This window comes from Phlebotomus argentipes, unplaced genomic scaffold (genome assembly GCF_947086385.1).
Source record: "Phlebotomus argentipes unplaced genomic scaffold, Phlebotomus argentipes genome assembly scaffold_18, whole genome shotgun sequence".
In the NCBI taxonomy this organism is placed as follows: Eukaryota; Metazoa; Arthropoda; class Insecta; order Diptera; family Psychodidae; genus Phlebotomus; species Phlebotomus argentipes.
In genome coordinates, this window is record NW_026776177.1 from 15,793,316 (window position 1) to 15,817,351 (window position 24,036).

The following is a 24,036-nucleotide window of genomic DNA, read 5'->3' on the forward strand; positions in this document are numbered from 1 at the left end:
AAAACTCCGCTTCAAATTCAAATGTATTCTCAGAAGGACTATTGTAATTATTCAGAATATATGTATGTAAATACTATTCAATCTGCTTAAGGAAACACTGATACGCTATGACATTAAACTTCATCCATTTCCCATTTCGAGCTGTGAAAGAAGATTCTAATTAAATTGAAGGCAAAGAGATTCATTTGATTCCCGAAAGAAGAATTTGAAATCTAATCAACGTACAAGTCTAAATCTGGCTGTATTTCAATTAAAACCTTTTCCCAGCAAAATGGGGGGAAAAAAGTAAAAGTTCCCAAATTCCCATGATGAAGATTCACGTACAAATTCAATTAAATTACCATCAAAGCCAAAAGCACATTGATACGCCACGTGACTCCTCGAAATACTTCCAAATCCGCCAAACTCATGTGGCAAGTCATTAAATATCCACCAAAGTGTATCTCCCTTGCTTGAAATCACTTCTTCCCATTCGTGTGCACTCGTTAAAAGTACATCGAGAATAAACACATAATTAAAAAGTGCTTTTGTTCGTAAAAAAAAATAAATAATCCCAAATTGAACCAATTTAGCTCAAAATGTTCACGTCTTCAGCACAAGTGGCCAGACAAAATGTTTATTTCAGCAAGACATTCTGTTCCGGCATAAAGTGTTGCGTTCTGCAGAGAAAGATTATGAATGACTATGTGGAAAAACGACTGAGTTTTCTTCCTCAAACCGCAAAGTAAAATTAAATTCTGCACATTCTTCGGATTTTTTGTCATCATCATCATCATCCGTATTTACCAAACAAAATTTCACCCTGAGTTGGTTTTTTTTCCAATTTCACACATTCAACCTTTCTGCCTTGTATGCTGTCGTGTCGCCTGTGCATTTTAATATAACAGATAAAAAATTCTTCCTCTATCATGTTTTCGTCGTCCTTGCCTTGTTGTACTCTGAATTCCTTCTTGTCTCACGCATTTCTCTCTAATGTTTCACGCTATCGTCTTTGTCCAGGACCATGTGGGGGACAAGGAAGGTGAAATTGGTCGAGAAGAGTTGGAACAGAGTATTTTATGTAAATTGAAAATGGAAAACTTTTAATGAAGTTCCTTAATTTTTCACTTGAAATTTTTTTCCTATTGTTTTACTCACGCCACTCTGTGGTATTTGTGTTTTAAGAACCAACTTTTCTCCCCCTCTTCGGCAGATATATAGATAGAGAATTCAAGAGGATTTCCATCTGCTTTCCTCGTTACACGCTCTCCGCCCTCTTTGCACATTTTATTTCCAAATGTGGAAACAAATTTTAGCAAACTCCGGACGAGATGGTGAAGAGAATTTTTCTAAAGTATAGTTCAACACCCTGTTAAATTTTCCCCGTTCCACCACGAACAGTTCAAAAAGCTCCAACCACAGAGACAAGAGCTTTTTGGGGTTGATGCTGGCAAGGGAAAGTCCACTCAAAGATACAAATGCTGGTGTGATTTATTACAAATTGCGGTCAAAGGACATTAATTTATGCCACCATCTGTCGCAACAGAGACGAGATTCTCAGTCGAGTATCCACACCCACTCTCGTACATGATATTGAAGATGCTTTTAATCTTTCGATGGCGCACCTCCACCAGCCACTCTATGAATGTATTTTAATTGTGACCCACACAAATCCTCCCCCATATTCATTATAATTCACCTTCATCCTCTGCCTTTGATGTAAAACTTGGGGGCGGGGGGGTGAAAGTATCAAATTTTCGATAGCATTTCACCCTCATTAGCAAAATCGATTTTTACCTCTTGGAGGAATGCTCTTCCTATCTGCCTTCAACGCTCATATCCATCATATCAATAGTCTTTCAATTCGATTACGCACATCCCTTTACCGGGAAAGAATTTTAGCTTACACAAAATATCCCAAAGATTCCCATTCACTACTCTCGATACAAATCCTCCTGGGTAAGTTTGTGGATATAGACTCTTTTTGATTTCACTCCGTGTCCATCAACAGTCCACTCACACGGCTGAGGATATAAAAATTTTTCACCCGGAACGAAAATGGAGACGCTCATCCAGGTGGAATAAATTTGATGTCATACAGAAATTATATGAAATTTTCGTATTAAATTTTCCTCTATAATTCTCACTCACATTTTCCATCCATGTCATCCACCTTTTTCCTCGCAGCATAAAGGAGGCACAAAAGGATAGAAAGATGGCGTAAAAAGAGAACCAAGGAATTTTTCAATATCTTTAAGTACAGCATAACTCTTGAGAATTTCAATAAGAGCGTCTCACCTGAAAATTACACATACTTTCATTCATATTACATCGAAAGGGATGGAAAGGAAGAGTCTTCCATGAGAAAATAGACAAAGAAGGAAAAAAAACAGCCATTTCTCTGCGTTTCCACAGATGTTTGTAGAATCATTTTGTCTTCATGACACGCGTGTCACATTTGCAAATTAATTGAGAAAATTGGGGAAGAAAATTACATGCTCAATGCTAATTGTCATGGTTCAATATGATGTTTGTGAATCTCTCCGTGCCGTACCCCAAATTTTATTCTTCCCCGAGAAAGCGAAAGAAGCAGACGAGAGGTGAAAGAAAATGCTTTGTCAGAGTTGGTTTGATTGTTTACAATTCTGGAGTATCTTTTCAAAATCTACACTCTATTCGTGACACCATAAAGAGACTTGTGGACGGAAAATGGGTCATTCCACTCCGACAAATAAACATATAAATTATACCCAAATTATTGACTTCTCACGAAAATAGACAAATGTGATAATTCTGTGGATTAATCATTCATTATATCCATTACACCCCATAGAATTGACCAATTAATCCCACCATGGCAAAATTATTTAGCATTCTTAACGACATTGCACGTGAAAAACATGTGGAAAACAGTCACGATACGGCACAGAGGAATAGTGAGAAAATACCATAAAAGCCATATAAACAAACCAGTTGAGAGAAAGATGACGAAAAATTTTTATGAAAGTCAACAATTACCTCAGCGACCGAGAGTTGTAAATGAATTAAATTGAATAAAAAAATAAAACACTGTGAGAAAAGAGGCAATGAACTCTTGGAGCTGTCGATTGGAACATGATCACCACAAATACACCCATTGCGCCTCTTTGGGTCTCTCACCTCATTCTTTGACGCACAACACAGGCACAGCATGAGAGTGTGAAAGTCAAATGCAAGAGAAAAAGAGAGATTTATTTCACTCGTAGTTGAAGAAAAAAGTGTGTAAGCAAAAAGTACACACTATAAGTTGAATTGAGTCAAAGGTATAAGTCAGCACGGTTCATTCATGGGCAAAAACAGGCAAATAAGGAGGAATTTTTCCGGTACGGAGATCGCATAAGATCACATTATATCAATACGAGATCATAACTCTGCGATATGGACCTGCCGTCAGGAGGGGGTGCCATTCTGCCCATTGTGGACAGAAAATGGAATTTGCCCCACACGATCACACACCGTGAACCTCTCTTTCGAGTTTCCTCCTAGGCCGAACCGCCACCTCATTCATTCTTCATTCATTCTTCATTAGGCAGTGCCAAGACTTAACTGTTTCTCTGTGACGTGAGTGTGGCTCATTGCAAGAAAATTGTTGAGCATATATACAAACTACCTGGCCTCACACCAACGTTTCACACAAGATCACAAGACGGTCGTTAATGAAATGTCGAAAACTACGACAAATTGCAATAAGGTGTCATTATGAAAATTCTTCATTACATGAAATGCATGAAATAACTTCACAGAAATCACGTGTTCGTGTTCATCTCACCTTTCCCGTATCTCATGAAAATCCGTAGACATTTTATCATACAAATAAGCCATGAAGGAGAGAAAAATTTCACTGAAAGTCACATTTGACTTTATCTCTCACTCTCTTTCGTGCCACGTGAAATATTCATTGTTTGAGAACTGTCTCATTGCAGTATTCAATCCATGTACAATAAATCGCGCAAGATTGTGTAGAAAAACCTCATGATAATCAAGTGAAAGACTCATTCAAGTTGGCAAACAATAAACCTTGAAATTGTACTCAAGAATTATGTGACACCCGTTGAAAAACTTATCCATCATCTCGCGAAACTAGTGCACTAATTTCACCGACGGGATTGAAAATGCTTAAACTCACATCAAAGTGGAACATATGCGATTCTGATTACATTGTGAGTAATCATACCGAAAGGTCATCTCTCACTCCCGCGAGAGATGTGAGTGTGTAAAAAATTTCAAATATACCTAATCTCTCGCAATATATAATTTGCGATGATGAAAAGTGAAAATGATCATCAATTGTCTGGAAATTAGTGAATTTCTGCAATAAATTCCCCTCAATACCAGCCACATTAAGTGATGTTGCGTGCCGAAAGATTCAATTATTGAAAAACACTTCAAGAAGTCCCATTTTAAAATCACTTAAATATGCGCCAATTTTGCTAAGAATAATAATTTTTGAGAAAATACTTGCATAGATAATTTGCATTCAATTGCCCTTTATGTAAAAATTGAAAAAGTATTTCTATAATGTGCATGACTGCAAATTTAGTCACAGTCAAGCGTTTTTTTTATTGAAATCTTTAATGGCCTCGTAAAGTGCTAGTCAATTCACAAGTGCCACTCGGAGAACACATTCACTTCAAACGACATTGTAATATGATCCTGAATTTTGTGGAGTTATCCGCGCAGTATTCCACGATTCCTACTTCATTTCAAGGAATTTCTGCACACATAAACATAAAAGAACATAACAACATTTGAAAACATGTCGTTGTTTTTAAACTGCCAATTCTAACCCTATTTATTCACGAGAATCTATTAAATTAGTTTTTTCTAGACAAAACAACGAGCAATTTCCAACACAAAAAAAACACACATAATTCACTCTGTCTCAGTATTTTAGTAAAGAATTTAAATCTAATGAAATTCCATGAGAGTTTCGTTTTCTATGTAATTTATGAAACTATTCACTGTTTCTTGTAGCGGATAATAAGTAACATTGTCGTTAATTTTCTTTCTAAAGTGCTCTCCAAAGTTCTAATCTGTAGAAAATTGTTTCGTTGCAGAGATACAAAGTTGGAAATTATATGTATTTAACTGAGGACCACCCTGTCATAAAAAAAGACTTTTCCATGATTACAGCATAAATTGCACATTGGCTGCGAACGTGTCTTATTTTTCCACCTAAATAAGGTGTGCGACAATTTAATCACTTTCTCTCTCTCTCTCTCTCTTTCTCTTTACTCAATCAAATTGAAAACTTTTCCCCTTTTTCTGCGACACAGACGTAAGTACGTCTTCTATTGCCATCATCAATTTCCTCATCGTCAATTTAGGCGCAAGAAAATGAAAGAGACACAATAATTGAGTGGGCTTTTCACGTGGAACAGTATGTAAGGAGAATCACAATAAAGAGTCTCAAACTCCAATAAAATGGAAAAGAAATGACAGAGACATGTTGCGAATGATTATTGCAGCATGAAATTTTCCTTCGCATTTTTCGCGAGATCACGTGGAAAACACAAAGTTTCCCATATAAATACAACGCCATATAAGACATAAGATTCGCAGACATTCCCATTTATAGTTTCTGGTATCTTCATTCTGTCCTCTATATCACCTATAATATTGCTCTTCCTCAACAATTCAATATGACAGATATTGGAATCGGTAGCGTTATTGCAAATGATTAAATTCTCGATTACATGTATGCTATGCTGTCACTATAGCAAATACACTGAAAAATACTGCTCGCCTCTGTGCCCAAAAATTACTCTCCGTGCGCCCTGAGACGACTAAAGGAGAATTAAAAATTTATTATATTTCCACCATTTGGTTCATAATCAGTGCCATTCATTTAAAATTAAAAATCCCCGCAATTTCCTTTGTCCTGTGGCACACCATTAGTGTGTTAATTAATCTCTCCCAGTGCAAGTACGGAGATTTTTAAGTCATTACCACGGCTTAACTCCCGAAACAAATAACATCTTTCCCCAGCCTCCGTCCCTTCCGTCCACCTTAATTTTCTCACTCTCGTTCCCGGCAAGTGTTAAACTTTCAAATGCCCCAAAAGTACCCACAATATCATTTGGCAGCGAGCACAAGAGCACCAAGTGAGCCAGATACAAGTGAGAAATTATCGTGTTGTTGCAAATAATTAAACTTAAATATTAATGTCGCAAACGTGATTTTAGTTTAAGAGAGAAGAGCATAAAACTTTTTCATGGTGTGTAGGAGAATGAGAAGAAATTTATACTGCCAAGCAATTAATATTCTTAAACATCTTGGACACATAATTTTCTTACTCAACTTCTTCGCCTTTCAGACACCTTTTTTGCCACCATCCGACATCTTCCGATTTTCCCTTGCTCGACACTTTCTTGCTGTGTAAATTTGTTGATAGATTTGTCCATGCCATTGTATAGGACAATAAAAGTCAAGAGGTGACATTTGTAACTGATTCGCATCAGCAATGGAAGGGCACAAAAAGCCCCAAGATAGAGTTAACACAGACGAAGCGCATATGTAAGATCTTCGGCATCACACTTGATGGTTTGGGTGTTAAAAAGAGCGTGTGTGCTCAATGATGATGAAGAGGGCAAGAGAGATGATCATAGAAAGTTACTATTCCCACGGCCTCTTTTCCATTTTCATACATCTTTATATCGTTCATTCTCTTTTCCACACCATTCATACGTACATTTGCCGGCAAAAACTCCTCCAACCATCTCGTTCTAATGAATTGCAATTTCTGCACACACACTTTTCTTTGCACCACTCGGCACAGAGAATCGGAAAATAAGAAAGGAAGATGCTGTAAAACAATAGAAGATGGTCAATATTCCATAAAACCAATGAAAGTACAATCGAGTCAAATTTTATTCATGACTCGGCACAATACACTCATAAATTCATGATTCTCGATAAGATTCTCCTCCCACAGACGGCGAAAAGCGAGAGAGAATTCCAATATGATATAGGATAGTGTCTAGCAATTTTAAAACTAAAACATAAAAAGTAATTGTAAGATCCATAAAATTGCCACATCAACACAATAGGAAATGTAAATTTCAAGCGTAATATTACACATTAAAATAAAAATCATGTTTATTATCAAACGCTTAAGATGAGAAACAATAAAGTATACACGCTCCAAAATACTAAAGTTTTCTGAGGTGTACAATAAAACAGTCTCTTATTTTATTTAGCAAGAAATCATAAAATATCACCGTGAAAGTGTGAATTTCACAGTAGAATTCGTCTTCAAGCAAATAACACAATTATAGAACATGAAATCTCATCGAACATTTTTTTTATTTGCTGCCAACGAAAAATTGTATTTTCCAACCCACTATTGCTTAATTAAAACACCACTAAATGACCCTATCCCAATTACGGAATGAAAAGATACACCTTTTCTGAAAGAAGTTGAATTTAGTGAGGTGAAGTTAATTTATCTCCAAGACAAGAAAAAACAATGGCGAAGAAGACTAAAACCCACTTGAAATATTTGGTTCATACAATAGCTGATTTCCATTTAAACACAGATATTTCATTGGTTCCATTCAAAGGTTTGCTTGACTCATATCTTTCTTTCATGACTCTCGAGACTCTCGAGTAGAAATAAAAGTAACTCGAAGAGTTATTCAAGACTTGAATTTTTTTACAACAGGAAATACCTAGATTTCACCGATATAGCGTTGTAGTTTGTTCCGAGAAAGGGATTTCTTTGAGTGTAGGTACAGCGAAAGAAAGGGAGTTAGGCAGACATTATGTGAGAGATAAAGAAAATTGCAGTTCAGCTTGTGAAAGAAGGAGGAAAACAGAAGGAGGAAAACAGAAGGAGAAAAAATCACTCAATTGCTGTCCATTTGAGAGTGAAAATTCAAGCCAAGAGCTATTAATTGCATGCGTTTTTTATCCCCCTCATTCACTCTAATTGATCATACACACTTTTAACACTGCGGTTGGGTGCTAAAGACCAAGGAGGACTCGAAGTACATTAGTTGAAAAGAGATGTTGCACGGCAAAAAAGCGCCACAGAAAATTGATACGCTCTCTCGTGCTGAAATGAACTTCAACAAACTGCGTGCTGTTGAGATTGAGTGCAGGCTGCTGAAAAAAAACTATGTTTCATGTCTACAATTCACTCTGGCACGTGAATTTATAGAAATATTGAAGAAAATTATTAAATACGATTTAGTGAAACTCTTTCCATCCTTCCATCTCATTGGAATGTGTTATTTTCTTCATGAGTTGTGCTGAAATTAAAACATGTTCGTAGAATTTTGCATTTGACGTGAGCAAAGCGAATAAATAAGTATGCAATTATTCTTGTGGTATAACATTGCCGATGGGAAATTTTGCAAATTGATTTGAGACGAACAATTTCCGATTGTAATTAATTTTCACGCTCTTTCACTTAAGAGACACTTCAATGAGAGACATGGCAGAAAATGTCGAAAGGAAGTTACTATATTATTACAATTTTCCTCCTTTTCCTCAACGCATTTCACCCTCTCTAAATTAATTTAACGTGTTTCCGCACCCTTCCAAGTGCTTTTCCATGGCCTCCCACCTCTTGCCGCCGCACAACAATATGATAGCATGAAATGTTCATTTGACGAAAACCATAGACAAGCATAAATTTTCTATTTACATCAAAATTTAATTTTGAGCAACGAATTGATATGAGGGAAGAGAAGGAAAATTTGAGTGGATATGCGTATATGCATTGTTCTCCAAACTATCAATCACTTTAATTTCACTACACCATCCTTCCTCAATTCAGTCAATCCTAAAATTGAATTTCAACCATCCCTCAATATGTGTAGAGTAAATGGGATGAAACTAAACTTGCGCCTTACATTTCCATGCAATGCAGCATATTTTTCTGTTTTGAGAAATGTTCCATTAGTTTTCCCTTTTGTAAAGTAAAATTGTCTCACAGATGACCAACATCCATAGCGCGTCTAATGAACACAAATAGGCCACTTATTTCACCATTCCACCCGCCACAGTGCAGAAAAAAGTAATACGCTCTGCAGAATAAATCTCAGCATTACATTGTGTTGTGTGAGACACAGTGCATTCGACATTTTGAAAATCATTTGCATTTTATTGCAAATGCACGCGATTTTTCCGTCCCGAGAGAGAATGGGTGTAAAAGTCGAATTCTTGTGCAGCTGACGACACCGATGGGTGGAAATTGAAAATTTTTACCGATTTTTCAGCTTAATACTTTATGGGATATTTTATTTCACCAGCCCCAAAAACCTCCCTCTCATAGCACACCATTAAGCATCGATGCACAATTGAATATATCATGTTATAGTGTCCAGATCGAGTGGAGACGCCGGGTGATGACCAGGCGTCTCCATCAGTTGAGCTTGCATATTTCACAATAAATTGATATTTGCATCGCAACACATGAAAGTCACACCGAGGGGTTTTCACGCTTCACGGGATCAGTGATTGTTTCTTTTTTGTTACACTTGAACTTTGTTGCTGCTGTTATATAAAAGTGTGCGGGGGGAAAACTGAGAGAATGTAATTGTACAGTTCAGCAAATATGCCTGACAAAGATTTTACATCCAGTGTAAACAACATTGTTGCTAGAATAGGGATCGTAACGCAAACTGGTATTCTTGGATTTTTTTCTCGCCACAAATATCTACATTCACATAAATATTCTTAAATATGACCGTGGTTGACAATGAATTCAGTTTTTCAATTAAAAAATTCTCTTCCACAACCACAAAAGTGTGCAGACCATCAATTTAAAATCTATAGTTTAATGTCATTCACAACTTAAGTAATTTCGGTAACGATCAAGGTAATGATAATTTAACTAATACGAAATGTCATGTTTTGCAAAACGAGCCCATGTATTATTTTATATTTGGAAACCTCTCAGTGTCAAATAATGATGCAGTGGCAGTAAATCGGAAGTGATTTGGCTATCTATTAGTTTGCTGATTACTTCTGACATATAATTACAATTTTCCATCCGTTATTATCTGTTCTCCTCTTTCCATCTGTCCTAATGTCTCACTCTCTCTCACTCAACACAATGAAAATCTCTCACATGTGAAACGTGATGACTTTCCGTTATCATTATTATATTGTGAAAAATCATTCAATATAGCACATATTGAGAGAAGACACGCTAGGCTGTGTCGCAATTCAATACAAATTATTATTTATGACATTTTATATATATGTATACAGGAGATGAAAAATAGATGTAGTGAAAAAGACAAAGAGACGAGTCACATTGGAAATTATTTCGCAGAGAAAAAAGCACTTGAAAAGTTTTTCCATTTCGCCACACAAAAATTCAATTTCCTTCTTATTCACTGTCAATTTTATTGATATTTGCACGAAAGAGGAATGACAAACAGAAGAATAAATAATTTGTACAAAAGTGAAAATGATGATTGAGAAAATTTCTTTGAAATCCATTTTGCCTCCCATTTAGCTTGATGATTTTTTACTCTCTTTTCCACTTGTTTCCTTTCAGCAAATTATCATTTTCCCTCACTGGTCACATGGCGGATGGTAATAAAAGATTTTTTGGAAATTCATTGGTCAATTTGCTAAGGAAAGTCAAACAAAACCCACCTATTATGCCAGGTAGAGAACAGAAATATCAACAATATAATACACAGCACTCACCACGAATATAAGCTTAATTGAAAGTACAGAGTGATCCGTTCCGTGTGGGGTCAAAACTATATATATATATATATATATATAAAGAATCATGGAATTTATTCACATAAACTTCTTGGTTATTTTACCAATTAGTTCTACGCTATATATTGAACATAAGTTAAATAACCACATTATAATAGCTACCTTGTTTAAAATGCTATAAACCTAGACACACTGTGCAACATTGTAGTTCTGCGAAGAAACCCCAATAATATGCAAATTTTTATTACGATATTTGCAATGGAACAGACCCCAAAACGTTGATAAGGGAAAAGATATACATTTTATTCTTCTCTTTTTTCTCACAATTCTGTGAGCAAATATGTATGTATAAGGAAGAGATATGGAAGAGAAAGACGTAAAAATACAATCGTGACATTGGCAAGTGGGTCACACAGCATTTTAATTTATACAAAAAAATCATACTGTCGTCTATGTGTACGATGTGTTCTGTCTGATGTAGCAATTCGAGAGCTTCTTCTTGGCAAATTGCATTTATAAAAGAATTGTACACTGAACAGGAGAAAGATCCGACAAGAAGTACTTCTTTGTTTCTATTTATACCACAGTCTCTTCCACCATTTCTCTCATCACTGATCATCTTTGTCCAATTTCCGTTTTTGTCAAAGCCCAAATTGCAAGAGAAATTTAATATTTCAAGCCTCAATTGAATATAATGGTTGATTCAATTTGATTTGTGAAACTCATACAGAGTACCAAATGCATTAAGGGAAAATTTTGCCAACACACTTCGTGCTATGGCTCTGCTAAAGACGTAAAAAAGGAGAATGCTGCTGTAAGACACCATTTGATTAGATTTTAATGCATCAATCCATTAAGATTTCAAATAAAACACCAGATATAGCATGTCGTAAAAAATAATAATAAAGCAATCTTACAGATTTCACAAAAATTTCCTTCCCCAGAATATTTTTCGGAGATGAAACTCGTAAAATATAAAACTCATATTAATAAATCGCAATAATTTCAGCACTCGCAACTTTGAATTAAACATTTACTTAAGGTATACTTTACGGTGAGAAGTATTCATCCCATCTCTCTCACACTACAATGCCAACTGTGGAAATATTTCCTCCATTTAGCACCCTGTCATAGCTTTTGCAAGAATTTCTCGCAGAGTTCACGACAATTAATAAACAAGCAATAAAATGAAGATGATGAAAGGCGTAAGAGCTGTAAGCAGCTTATGAGAGATGAACAGAGTCTAAAAATTCCATCATAAATCACGCCTCCTTGCTTTGTCAACAGACACATAAGGAAGTTATTCTACACTCTACCTGTATTCTATTCAACAGGGATGCTTAGTGGATACTATACAATTCGCTCGAGGATATGCTAATACATCCGAGAAACGTATCCAAATTGTGCCAAATTACTTCGGGTATCAAAAATTTTACTTCAGATATCTTTCTTTGTTTATTAAAATATGATTAATATCAGTGAATGTGCGTAGGTAACACATTTGCTATTGTCTAGCTTTAGTTTAATAATAAAATATTGATCTGCAACACATGATATGTATTTACACAACTGAAAAGTGAAATTTTTTTCACTTTGTAATCCACAATATTTATCCATTCCATTCACCCCAAGTCCAAGATCATTAATTATTAAATATTGTTCGATCGAATTCGCGTGTTCATTAAGAGGTTACGTGCACAACCCTGCTTATCGAAATATTCCAGAGTTTATTTTAACATTCAAACAGTGTAAATCTTTGAAACTTCTGAGACAACCTTCTGTAAAAAAAAACAACATGAGACGTCTAATGAAATCTTCGGGTGTTTTTGCCAAATCAGCAAAGATATGCATATGAAATACAAAGATTTTCAAATATTAGTTTTTTTCCAGATAAATCTGATTCTATGTTTTCGTCGATTTCTTCCACGAATTTACCCTTGTCTGCGTGTTTGTTATATTCTCATGTGTGCAATTCTATATTTGCATGTGACTCTTTATTTTAATTCATTGGAATTTAAAAGGTGGAAATTAACGTCAGCAAATATTGAGAAACCGGTCGTTACACACTATTTTCATTATCTCTCGTCCCTGCTTCGCGCCGCCATAAGCACAACGAAAACATCTTTAGAATGGAAGAGATATAAATCTGTGGGGAATTCCCGAAAAAAAGATCTTGTGACCAAAAGTCCCATTATTCCTATGGACACAAAAAAGCTCAATATTCTGGATGAGAACCTGATGTTTCAGTTTCAACCAGTAAAACCTTTTCCCAAGAGATTCTAGTGGGAAAAGCGAAAAAAATTCCCTGACATCTGATTAATTCTTACGATTAGTTTGCACTTTGGGAAATGCACAGGAAATAGAATTTCGAACAATCGCATTACTGAATGATTTAGACAAGTGCAAAGTTTTCTGTTGAGCTACCACTATATAGTGTTGCCATTGACATTGAAAATTTGCGACCGTCACATATTATTCACGATAACTTTTTTTTCCACTATCCAATACATTTGCAGACATGCTTTTAGTGTCTGAGCATTGGCAGAAGAGAGAAAATTCAATGCCAAAGCTCAATCTTTTTCGCTTCCAACAAGCTTTTTACACACACCTTTTGAAAAACGTCCAACACAACAGATCGAGGATGGGTCTGCAATATAAATTTTATTTTATTTATTTATTCTCTCCCACCTCTGCGCTTACTCCACGGCCGGTTTATCCATCAGGTAATATCAACACAAAAAGAGAAATACATACAATACAATAGGCATGTATATCTAAACCCATCAATCCAATTCCTATCTCATTGGTAGATTTTTTGCCAAACTAATTCATCTACCAAATCAAACATCCTATTTTTTGTCACATTCCATTTTCATGCTATTTTTCAGATTCTCCGTGTGATCTGGTCAAATTTTAAGAGCGACAGCAAAAAATCTGAATGCACAATAAAAGGCAATGTCGGGGAAAAACAATGTCTGACAGTTGCATACTCAGATTTGTTTGCTATGTGGCAAGAACAAATCTTTCTAAATATTTTCTTCAACCCAGTCACAAATATTGTTCATTTAGCCATATCAAACTGTGAAGAACCTTACAGTTTTTGACACTGAACTGTGTTTAAATAACTCATCGCTTCTTATATGTATATAATTCAATAAATATAGTGAAACGATCATGATATCACTCAATTTTCTTTCTCACTTAATGGTTTTTTCCATTTATCTTCCTAAAGGTTAAATTAAATAATGGTTTGAAGTAGAGAAATCACGATTTTGCACACTAATATACACAGTACATAAATATTTCAATACACACTTGTGAACCTCTGTAGCTAAATAACAGATTTAATGTTACTTTAAAGGACGCCATTCAATTGACGAGGAAGCTTTTTAATCGACTCACATCATCCTCACGTGTGATTCTTCAATGTTAAATTCCTCTTCCTGAATGAATTTATAAATTAAACACCTCGCATATATGCTAAATAATTAAATTACCGCAAAAAATAGACAACATTTATGTAACCTGCTCCCCCAGTCCAGAAAGTTCCAACGAAATAGCAAAGACCTAAATAGAGTTTCTATTGAGATAAATTTTCTTCAAAAAACTTTTCTGAATTGTAAATTAAGATTTGATGGAGAAAAGTTTCAACACACAACTTTCCTCTCAATATAGTAGTTCTCTCGTTTCATAGTTCTTTGCCTACTTTCCTCACCCAATACAGTAAATTATTCTACATTGGGGAAAACTTGGCCTAATATTGTTTCTCAGCGGAGAAATATATGTATATGAAGAGTAAACTAAGCTTCGCAGAACGCCAAGGAAAAAAACTCCTCTAGTATTTCAACAGAGATGCATTAAAGTGATTGAGTCTCCGATAGGAAAATCAATAAATCAGAAACAAATTTCAGACATGAAACAACTTAGTGCTAATATGTACCCAATAATATGTACTTAATTCCAAAATCAATTTATCAATTAGAAAGTGTATTTCTCTGCATAATGAAGTGAAACATTGAAATAGTCACAAATCATTTTCCGAGAATAATTAATTTTCACACAAGATAGGAGGCAGCGGCATTTCCTCTTTCTCATCTCTTCCTCATTTGTCGACTTTAATTCTCTGGATATTAAAGAAAATCTTTCCGCCACTTTTGGCGTAAAACAACAGAGATTAAAGATGTTGTAAAAGAATACTTTACTCCTTGTTGACGAAAAATTTACATTATGGTCTCCTGTTCAATTCCCTAACGCACATTCTCTCAATCTTATAAAATGTAATGTGTCTTTTATTGCGGCACACACATGTTCACACCTTTATGGGATAAAATATGTTATAAACACAGAGAAATGTTGTGGCACAATAAAATAAATTCTTGAACATTCTCGCCACTCTATGTGCCACCCACCTCTCTTGCAAAACATTGTAGTATTTCTCCCAGCTCGTAATAGGTATCTGTAAGTATGCACACATCTAGCGTCCCGAAAAGGCACTCACTATGTTATAATTTCACGAAGCTTCAGTTGCTACTGCTTCTACTACTACTTCATTTCAATTATCATCATTAAGCACCAACATCACGAGAAATGGGCTGAAGGAGATAGAATGTGATTTGCACACAGAATTTTATACATATGCATTCATATACATCCATATAGACTGGCGGGCAAAATTCAAATTAAATTATTTAAACATCTCCATTGGATTCTTTCTTCTCCTCATATTCTCCCTCTCTTGATTTTGGCCACATCAGTAAAGCCAGTGCCCATGTTAGAAGACGTATAAACTGAGAGACTTAAACAATCGCGAATTTCAGTTACTATGCAGTGTCATCATCGCTCTATCAACCATTTCATCAATCCCAAAACTTCCCCAATCAATCCCAAACTCCAAAACTATTTAATTGGAAAATTTCTAGAGGAAGTGAACAAATTTTCCTGTAAGCTATTTGCTTTGTTACGAGAGATGCTCCGACATAAAACAATTCAATTATTATTTGACCTCCAAATGCTGCAAAAATTTCTCATAAATATTCAACACTTTTCAGAACAATTTTGCAACTAATTTGATCAGTTAGTAGTGTTCGTGTAGCTTTTAATCCAGGAAGATAATTGCAAAAAATCTACATCAAGCAAATACGATTGGGCCTCCATTAAAATATATTGTAATTAATTTTTGTGTATATATGCCAGTAATTAATTAGAATTTTCAAATCACATAGAGACCTTGGTTTTATTAAGATTTGCAGAATAAAGTAAAAACTATGCTGATACAACCGTTAAAAGCCTACATGATAAATGTCAAGTTGCAGACAACGTATTCACTACGTTCTGTGTGAAAATTATCTACTTAAAGCATTCAACTTTTCACATCTCTCTACGGCATTAGGAATCAATTGATTCAGCAGGCACTTGAACACGAGATGTCAATTACAGAGGATTTAGAGTGGGTTTGGGAGGCAATGCCACATTTCACCCCCGCCCAGACAGGCCAGAAAATCCCCAAACACCCGCCTTTCAGCACAGTAATTTTGCAACAGGCTTGTATGACACTTTTTATTATACATATCTTTCCCCAGATAAAAATTTTTCCCTAATTACCATTGAGGCAAAAAGACACATCAGATTAAAAATGACCAACGAGGCTTGCGGCGAGCAAAAAGAGAATCACTGAATATCATCTGCTGTGATGCTTAAAGCTTATGCGTGATGTGAGAGCTTTTAAGTGAATTAGAGATTATTAAAATTGGATAAAGAAAAAAAATTAATTGCCTCTGGCTGGAGAAAACGTGACGTACATTTTCCTGCGAATATTCAATCTACTGCTGGATAGAGTATTTAAAGGTCATTTGCTTTGTGTGACTTCGAGATGCTCTTTACAGCTCCGCCAACTCTCAATGCTGCACATTTTTCGGAGTCTGCTGTGCGATTGAAATCCCAGAGACTTCTCTTGCACAACCACTGGTGATTCTCGAATACTACACCAAATAAAATTACCAAACGCCCATTTTTAGCGAAAAATTAAAGCACAGGAGCCAATCTATGGGAGAATGAGTGTTTCACACAAGACACACATGAAAAAAAATGGTGGCAAGAAATATTGCACACAGATTGTTGGTTGTTCTTGCAATTGTTGCGCACTGTCAACAATTTAAGTATTATTTCTGGGTGGATTTTGTGATTCATAGTATATACATATGGATGTACAGTGTACATAAATGTAGAATAAAAGGCAAAAACGCCAGTACGAACGACAGGGAAGGACTGACGTATGGAATTTCCTATTTTTTTCGCAGTCACCACGGCACAACACATATTTTATGCCACAAACACTAATATTGTAGAATGTACAAGAGGAAAACACAGTGTTTAGCAATTGCAATCTTTTTTTTCGCCTCTGTCCCACCTCGGCTTTTTTTTCTCTCCTCATACACACTTCTCTTTCTCTTGTACATGAGAATGCAGTAACAAACTAAATAGCAATTGTTTGCACATTTCAGCATTATTTATGTGGGTTATCTTTTTATAAAAATTCTTTTTCCCCAACACTTTTTCGTTGTTTATACTTTTTTCATTTTGCACGTCTATTTAATTATTATTCACACTGTTGGCTCAATAGTTATTCTTTTTTTTGCCTCATCACTCCCTCTTTCACTCATTTACCCACAAAAAGTTCACGAGTTGATATCAAATTGAAAATTTTTTTTTCTGGAAACTGCCATAAAAGGGCGGCACATAGTTTTTTTAACTATTAAATTCTGCACGGATAAATCTGACAATAAAATATTCATATGATGGTAAATTTTCTGATATTCCCATCATTGATCAAGTGACAAAATTATGCCAACCAGTAAAAAATTTTGTGAAATTGAAAATTTAAACATGAATATGAGAAATATTAAAGAGTAAAAAACTATCACTCTAGATCTCCATTGCAGTACAAACAAACGCGCTGACAGATATATTCTAGTAAATCATTTTTTCCCAATTCAATCTGTTTCAATCAATGGTAAGAAGCATAAATCATTTGAATTAATAATAACTCCAAATAAATGTTCATTTCAGCGTGGCAAATTGCTCCGCGTGTGAATAAATTGACAAATTTGCAAAGTTAATTTGCGCTGCATAAATAAGCTTCATGCCTAAATGATACTGTTTATCAATGGTAATAATTGCAAATAGTGTACATCATGTTAATTGATTTATAGACAATGCCTGCCACAAAATATTTTAATTCATTTGTTCAATAAGTGCCCCTCAAAAATTATCGACATTTTTCGCCCATTTTGCACATTTGAAAAATTACCCATCACCATGTTAATATGTGGATATCTCTAAATAGAGGCCATGTGACCTGAATTACATGGAATTGGATAAGAAAATGCTGTTTCACGTGATATATGATAGTACAAAAACTAACAACAATTGGAAGTCTGAACACTTTTGCTGACCACTGTTGAAAATTTATTCGTACAGCACGAGAAGAAGAAGGAGGGAAAGAGTTGGCGCTTATAGCGTTGATTTTCTAGGTCAAATATTGACCTACTGATCGGCTCTTGGGAGTCTCTTTTTTAAACCGCGAATATCTTTTTAATGAAAAATACACACGTTAAATTTATTATTCATACTCTTTCTCGCTCTCAATCTCACTGAATCACAATGAATAAGTGGGATGAAATGAGGAAATGAATGAGAAGAAATTGTCACCTACAGAGTGAAAGTTATGGAAGTGAGTGAGATGAGAGGAAAAAATATGACTTTTTGTTAAACAAACTCTTTATGTGTCTCTCGCTCTCGTGAAAACGTGAATTAGTCACTATTTTGGCTATGTTATCTCAACATTTTATATGGCAATTCTCTTGTAAAAAAAATATTCCTCTTATACCTTCTGTGTGGAACGTGCCAATATGTCACAATTTTCTCATGGAAACGTGACAAAGGTACTTTCTTCAGATGCCATGAGAAAGAATTTAAGCAAATTGAGAATAAATGCTGAATATTGAAAATAAAACGAGCAATAAAGACCATAAAATACTGTCGTGCAGCGACATTACAAAAACAAAAATACCGTAAAAGCAAATGAACAAATTGAAAATTATAATAAAATAAAGAAATAACAGAAATTTTTCTCCTCAATTTTCCACAAATCCAAACTGAAAGAGAAGATAGAGAAACATGGGGAGAAATTCACTCTGAATCCGATTTAAGTCTAATGGAATTTTCTTCCTCATTTTCTTTCTCATTTTAGAGATTATTCAACTACAATCTCGAGAGGATTTTCCTTCCTCAAAACATACCATTGCCAACATTGAGCAAATGTGACAGATAATAAAATGATAAAAATTCCCATAAAATCCTCATTTAGATGAAATGGAAAATTGATGGGGAAAGTCAATGGTTTTCTTAAGCTGCGCTAACGCGACGGTCGCTTTGGCTGACATTTACCGCGAACTCGATTTACTTAAATAGCGAAAAATGTGTAAGAAAATACCTTTGACTAGAGGACATTTAAGAAGGTGATTAACACTGAAACATCTTCTTGTAAATTGCGCCATATCATTTCCATTTTTTCCACTACAATATCTCACTTAATTGGACCAAGTGAGAGAAACTTTACTCAAAAGGCTGTATTTGATGGAAGTAAATAACACACAATGCAATGTTTTCTGCCAATGAGATATAACTAAATACACACACACCAATTCACAATCTGAGATTATTTTTATAATTTAATTAATTTAAATGATTTCCCCATTTTCTCATTCCATAGCACACCACGCCTTGTCAGAATCTTAGTCAAATAGAAGATGATAAAAGATTAAATGTTGTGATTCTTCAGAAGAAAGAGGATTAATAGAAAAAAGGAAGATGAAGACAATCAAATGACTTATTATTAATTGAATCTCCTTTTCCCCCTTTTGTCATGGCTCTTTTCACCCTCACTGCAGATTTCTGTTTGAATTCAATGATAGGAAAAAGCCAGGACTTTGTGGAATAGAAATCGGGTGAGTTAATACAGCTAAGAGACGCAGAAAGATGAGGAAGAGAAGATGGGAAAACTTTTGCGCTCTGTCACCACGAAAAATCTTTGGCGATCTTTCATTTTCCATTTAAATCCCACAATTACTTTGGAAGCAACTTTCACTTGGTACTTTATTCTCACTTCACCCTCTCTCACATTTTCCAATCTCTCAATCACCCTCCCCCGAAATTGATGATAATTTACGCGTATTTAATGGATTAGATACTAATGGGGCATTCATTGTGCTCTGGGTTTTAGTCGTACAGACAATTTGGCTTCTCTGTGCAAAATACATTTTACTACATCACATCATTCCTCGCCATTCCTCACAAATTTCGCGTAATAGGGAAGGGCAAAATATTATACAACCAGCACTGATAACAACCAATTTGAGTGACTCTCGTAGAAGTTTAGGGATCCCCTCGAATCGAATACTTTCTCCCTGTGGCGGAAGATACAACGTGGATGGGAGAAGTGAAATTTCCAACATAAAATTCATTGCTTCACATGATTCAACCCATCCCGAGGACGACATCCACGTCTTACCGCAATGGAATTGTCAGCGCCACTGTAATTATTTCCCCCGCGGGAAATCTCCCACTCATGCCCAACCCCTTTCCATGGAGAGACATCGATGAAGAATGAAAAGAGACGCCACAACACACAGAAATACCGGAAGATTCTTCTTGAGTGCATTTAAATGAAGAGATTATTTCCTCCATTTTCCCGCCTTTTTCTCTTTCACCTCATTTCTTCACACCCTCCCAACTTCTGTTGGACACAACAGAACGCAAAGGACATCTTCCTGTACTTAATTTGTGACATTTCCACAATCCCTTACTCTTCGTAACACACAATTTTCTCAATCATCCACTTTAGCAGTGTCGATGGGACATCAAATTGACTTCTTTTGAGAATTTTCCTCAACTCATTCATCAATTGTGAGGCGATTTCAGTTGAAAGTGGGTTTGAATAGTAAGACTTATCATCAGGATACAATAGTCTCACCTGTTTGTCCTGGCGCAGTTTCCGTGGATACAAATTGTCCCTGGACACTGGTGAAGAACAGCAGCAGAGCTGCGATCGTCCACTTGACAATGCCCGCCGAGTGAAGTAATTTTCTCCATTTCCATCGCGATATTCGCTTCGATGACGACTCCTCCATACCGTCGATCAACACTAAGTCAGACCGTCGAGGGCGTGTGATAAGTGTGCGTGGCAAATCAGGAACAGCGTGTGTAATCCAAATAGTTGATCAGCGGTAACATCACTTTTCACTCACGTTTACTTAATTCTTTCTTTCTTTCTCTTTCTCTAACGAGAAATCTTAGCACTATCACCAAACAGGAATTAATATTTTTGCACCACTTGTTTGTGTGATCTCTTGGAATCACCACACTATTGTTTCACTCAATCCTCTTGCGTATTCACACTTAATTTGCTCTCTTATGGGAAAAAAGATGCGAGAAAACAATTAATCATCTTTTGCATAAATATGGGTATGAAATAGTGTTGGAATTAGATAACGTTGTAGAAGGTGAAAAAAAAGTTCTCCATTTATTGATTATTATGAGAGGAAATATTGTGGATTCTCGCACGAAAAAAGGGATGCAAGTTGAGACATTTGTGACCAAGTGGAAAATTCTAAAGAAAATTGCACTCAATTGCAACGTGTTTCAAGACCTATTTTAATTCATTAACCGCTGCCAGTGTGTTAAGATGATCCCACACACACGCACACACACACACACACACACACACTATGCGATGCTCTCCGGTGTTTGTGCGAAGAACCTGGAGCAGATCGCACACAGAGAAGTGACCTCAAAGTGATCCTCACACATTCTCGACTCGAGCCTCCTTCCCAGTCCCCCCAGCGAGCCCCTTTGATCTAGGTGCGATCTCTCGAGTGTCTATTAAGCCAATTCTATACCACCACACGCGATTATCTCGCTCCTCACATAATCTCCGCATAGTGATCTTCACTCGATCATCACGAGGCGTGTGTGAGTGCACGACCGAGGAGCGTCTCTCCATACCTGTTGGCGGGTGCTGCCACCAGGTGTCCACCTGAGCAAGTTGGAAAAAACCCAATTACCTTTGATCACCCAGCACAGGCAACTATTTGTGTGCGGCTCTCCGAGATATTTGAGACGTTACACCACTCATTTGCATTCCCGACAAATAACATTTCGACCGCAACTGGAATTCGCAAATGCAACCCAAAATACTCAATGTTGAATCGGAGTGCAGCAGATATAATGAATTGAACCACAATTGGGACTTCTTTCATTGCAATTCTCTCTCACTCAGCACACTGAAATCCCCCACGGTGAAGAGAGATTTCACATTGCAATTCCACTTGCATGATTGAAATTCATTTAATGTGGTTTAATAGCCAACAAAATACCTCAATCATGGGAAAATGTATCACACTGGGTGTAATTGATAAATCTGTTGGATTTGCAACTGAGGGGAGAACTGCAAAGCACTGTGCTCAACTTAATCCCCTTTCGTGACAAATTTTCCCTCTTGCACAGTTTACAGGAGAGAGAAATTTCACTGCGAAAATCTGGCCCGCAACATCGCTGGAATATGAGCGATAGAAGTATGGAAATATGTGAATTATTACATTTCACTGCTCAGAAATTTCATTTTAGACTGCAGGCAGCAGTGGTTAGAGGAGTAGAAAAAATCATCCAAGAGATGGATAATGTAGCAACAGAAATCGTAGAAAATTTCTCCAATTAAACTCTCGTGTGATTTGTGTATTTGTATTTTAAAATCTCAACACACAGAGTTTGCACAAGAAACACACAAGAGAATGACGGTAAAGTTGGACGTAGAGTGAATATGTGGATAACAAAAAAAAAAAAGATAAAAGAAGCAACAAGTCCACGTCAACTTCTTTTCTCTCAGGTCTCTTCTTCTTCTTCAGAGCCGAAAGAATCTCTTGCCTACAATTTCTCGCAATTTTCGCACTCTTCACCCGCTTCCAGGGACACACTTTTCAACCCACCCACTTCAGCCGGTGGTCACGGGAAATCACGAGGATTCCCTGTGATCTGTAGAGCAAAAAATTGCCTCTTTCAACTCATACACTTCACCAATTCTCCTCACCTCTCTTTGATCGCACTTCACACAACACTTCTTCTTCTTCTTCTTCTTCTGATACTTTGGCGTGAAAATTGGGAAATAATTCCTCGACAGCACACTGTTCCAGTTTTACAGCATTTGAGAGTATCTCCACAGAAATGTGCCTGAGAAAATAGGTGTACTACTCTTGGTGAATTTTCTTTTCCGCCTCTCCGCTGGAAGACTTGAACACCAGCAGTTGAGAGAAAATTTTTCCACACCTGAATTTCACACACTATTCACTTCAAGCAGATATTCTTTCTCTCCTTCACATGAAATCTCACTTTGGAGTCTATCTCAGTGTTGTCCGCCTCCGCACAATTCTCACTTCTGTTCCATTCGTGAAATTCAAAAAAGGTGTACGGAAAAAATGTCCAACTAAAAGAGAAAAACAAAAGAGAATTTTCCCTTCTCTACGTCTTCAACTTCTTGCCGTTTTTTCCTTCTTCTTTTTCCGTTCGGTGTTACTACTTTGAAATGGGGGGGGATATACTTCTGCGTGCCTATATCCACAATCCAACAACCGCTCCCATCGAATTCCAAAGAGCAACTGACTCGATGTGTGCGGATTTGAACACCGTTTTCCCCCTCACGTGCTCCATCTCACTCCATCGCGCACCACGGATCATCTCCATCCCTCTCGCCCGCTCAATTTTCTCTCTCTCTCTCCGACACTCTCTATTTGGGAGCATTCCATTTAATTGTATGTACTTTGTGAGCAATGATATTTCCTTTCCACCTCACACACTCATTCAACATTTTATCCAAATCATCGTGGTATTTATGCTAGTCTCATTATATATGCTCTCTCCGGCTCCTTTTTATCACTCTCTCTCTCTCACACACACACGCACAACTCGATATTCCCATCAGGAGATCCTCTCTCTTTCCTTCGCGCGCTCTCTTTCCCTCTCTCTCTTCTCTTCTCTTTGGGAGACAATCGCGCACCTTCATTGATATCCTTTTCACGTGGACGTGATTCATTTCTTTCATTCATCACACAACTCCCCATCAAAGCAAAACATCACCTTAAGCGACCAACTATTCACTGCAAAAAAGGTTAATATGTAAATTTCCTTATTCCTCCACCCATTGCAAGTACTTACAGAATCCGTTGAGCCATGTTTATCAAGAAATGCCACAACAAAATCATAAATTCATACTTTAATCCA

General features: G+C 36.3%; 1 protein-coding gene across 1 annotated transcript in view; it reads right to left on the reverse strand.

Moving 5' to 3' along the window:
• The window catches only part of LOC132260627 (low-density lipoprotein receptor-related protein 2), a 41,117-nt gene extending 17,188 nt beyond the window's left edge, over nt 1–23,929 (reverse strand). The window contains exons 1-2 of the mRNA XM_059758872.1: nt 22,850–23,929; nt 20,738–21,174 (exon numbers count right to left, since the gene is read on the reverse strand). Coding sequence (XP_059614855.1) covers nt 20,738–20,894 — 157 coding nt within the window. The 5' untranslated portion in view covers nt 20,895–21,174; nt 22,850–23,929. The remainder of the gene's footprint in view (nt 1–20,737; nt 21,175–22,849) is intronic.
• Nucleotides 23,930–24,036: the final 107 nt, after the last annotated feature.